At 57.7% G+C, this 1,278-nt stretch overlaps 1 protein-coding gene across 5 annotated transcripts in view; it reads right to left on the bottom strand.

Annotated features, from left to right (window-relative positions):
• LOC106812372 overlaps positions 1-625 on the bottom strand; it is a 10,879-nt gene extending 10,254 nt beyond the window's left edge. For all 5 annotated transcript variants that reach the window (XM_014816228.1, XM_014816230.1, XM_014816232.1 and 2 more), the window contains exon 1: positions 524-625. In XM_014816228.1, coding sequence (XP_014671714.1) covers positions 524-610 — 87 coding nt within the window. In that variant the 5' untranslated portion in view covers positions 611-625. The remainder of the gene's footprint in view (positions 1-523) is intronic.
• Positions 626-1,278: the final 653 nt, after the last annotated feature.

Raw genomic sequence — 1,278 nt, 5'->3', positions numbered from 1 at the left:
CTTCCCTCGCACTCACACACCGACACACAGCACGCCGGTGTGCGTGCGTGCGTGCGTGGGACATGCTTCCCTCGCACTCACACACCGACACACAGCACGCCGGTGTGCGTGCGTGCGTGCGTGGGACATGCTTCCCTCGCACTCACACACCGACACACAGCATGCCGGTGTGCGCGCGTGCGTGCGTAGGACATGCTTCCCTCGCACTCACACACCGACACACAGCATGCCGCTAACACTGAGACGACGACAACGACGACAACGACGACAACCATAACCACAACGAAGACACAAAGAAAAACCGAAACGAAAAGTTGCTAACACAGAGGGCGCCGGGTGAGTGTGCGCAGCGATTTTAGACTCCCCTTGTCGCCGCCGCCGCCGCCGCCGCCGCCGCCGACGACGACGAGGACGACGACGACGCAGCGCGCGTGGGGGAGAAGTCTACAGGTAAAGCACACAGAGAGAGAGCAAGCGCACGCAGGAGGAGGCAACGAAACTGATTGCGGGGTAGTAAGCGGACCTGAAATGGCTTATGCGATTCCTGGTCAACTATGCCATCTACGTGCTCCTGTCCTTGTATCTGCAATCGACATGACAACACAATCATGTGAGAATCTGCTAGCCCTGCACCGACACGCCCTCTGGTGTCTCGGAGGAAGTGCCGGACTCCAGAGAGCCGCCCACTAACGTGCGCCTCGTCTAACAATGACTTCATCGTCGTACGAGGCGCGTCTGCCATGCGGAACCCCAGCCTGGCTTCTCCCCGATCACCCCAGCCTGGCTCCTCCCCGATCACCTCAGCTTCCTCTGTGTACCTCCTCCTCCTCCTCCCTCCACACACCTCCGTCAACCCTTCTCCCCCGTGGCGACAGAGCGTGAAACCTCCCCCCCCACGGGGGCAAAATATTTTTTCCCACTCGAGTTCCGGACCCACCATAGATAGTGTTTTGTAATATATGGTTGGATTATATTTAGTGTTAGGGTTAGGGTTAGAGATAGTGGGTGTTCATTTCACATTGTTGCTTCGAGGAAGTGGAGTGAATGGAGTGCGCTGATTGGCTGTGGTCCGGAACTCAAGTGGGAAAAAAAATTTCGCCCCCCGGGGAAGCGTGTGCGTGCGTGAAGGAAGCCTACCGAGGCCTGTAGCTGGCTAAGCTCCTGTGAGCTGGAGAGAGGGGTAAAGCATATGGTGGCGCAATCCAGTGCTGGTTTGATTGGCGTGCTGTGTACAGGTCGCCTCTCGTGTGACGACTGTCAACAAGAGAACATGCAGCA

The sequence above is a fragment of the Priapulus caudatus genome, unplaced genomic scaffold (assembly GCF_000485595.1).
Source record: "Priapulus caudatus unplaced genomic scaffold, Priapulus_caudatus-5.0.1 Scaffold639, whole genome shotgun sequence".
NCBI classification, from domain to species: Eukaryota; Metazoa; Priapulida; class Priapulimorpha; order Priapulimorphida; family Priapulidae; genus Priapulus; species Priapulus caudatus.
This window is presented reverse-complemented; position numbering and strand designations above follow the sequence as displayed.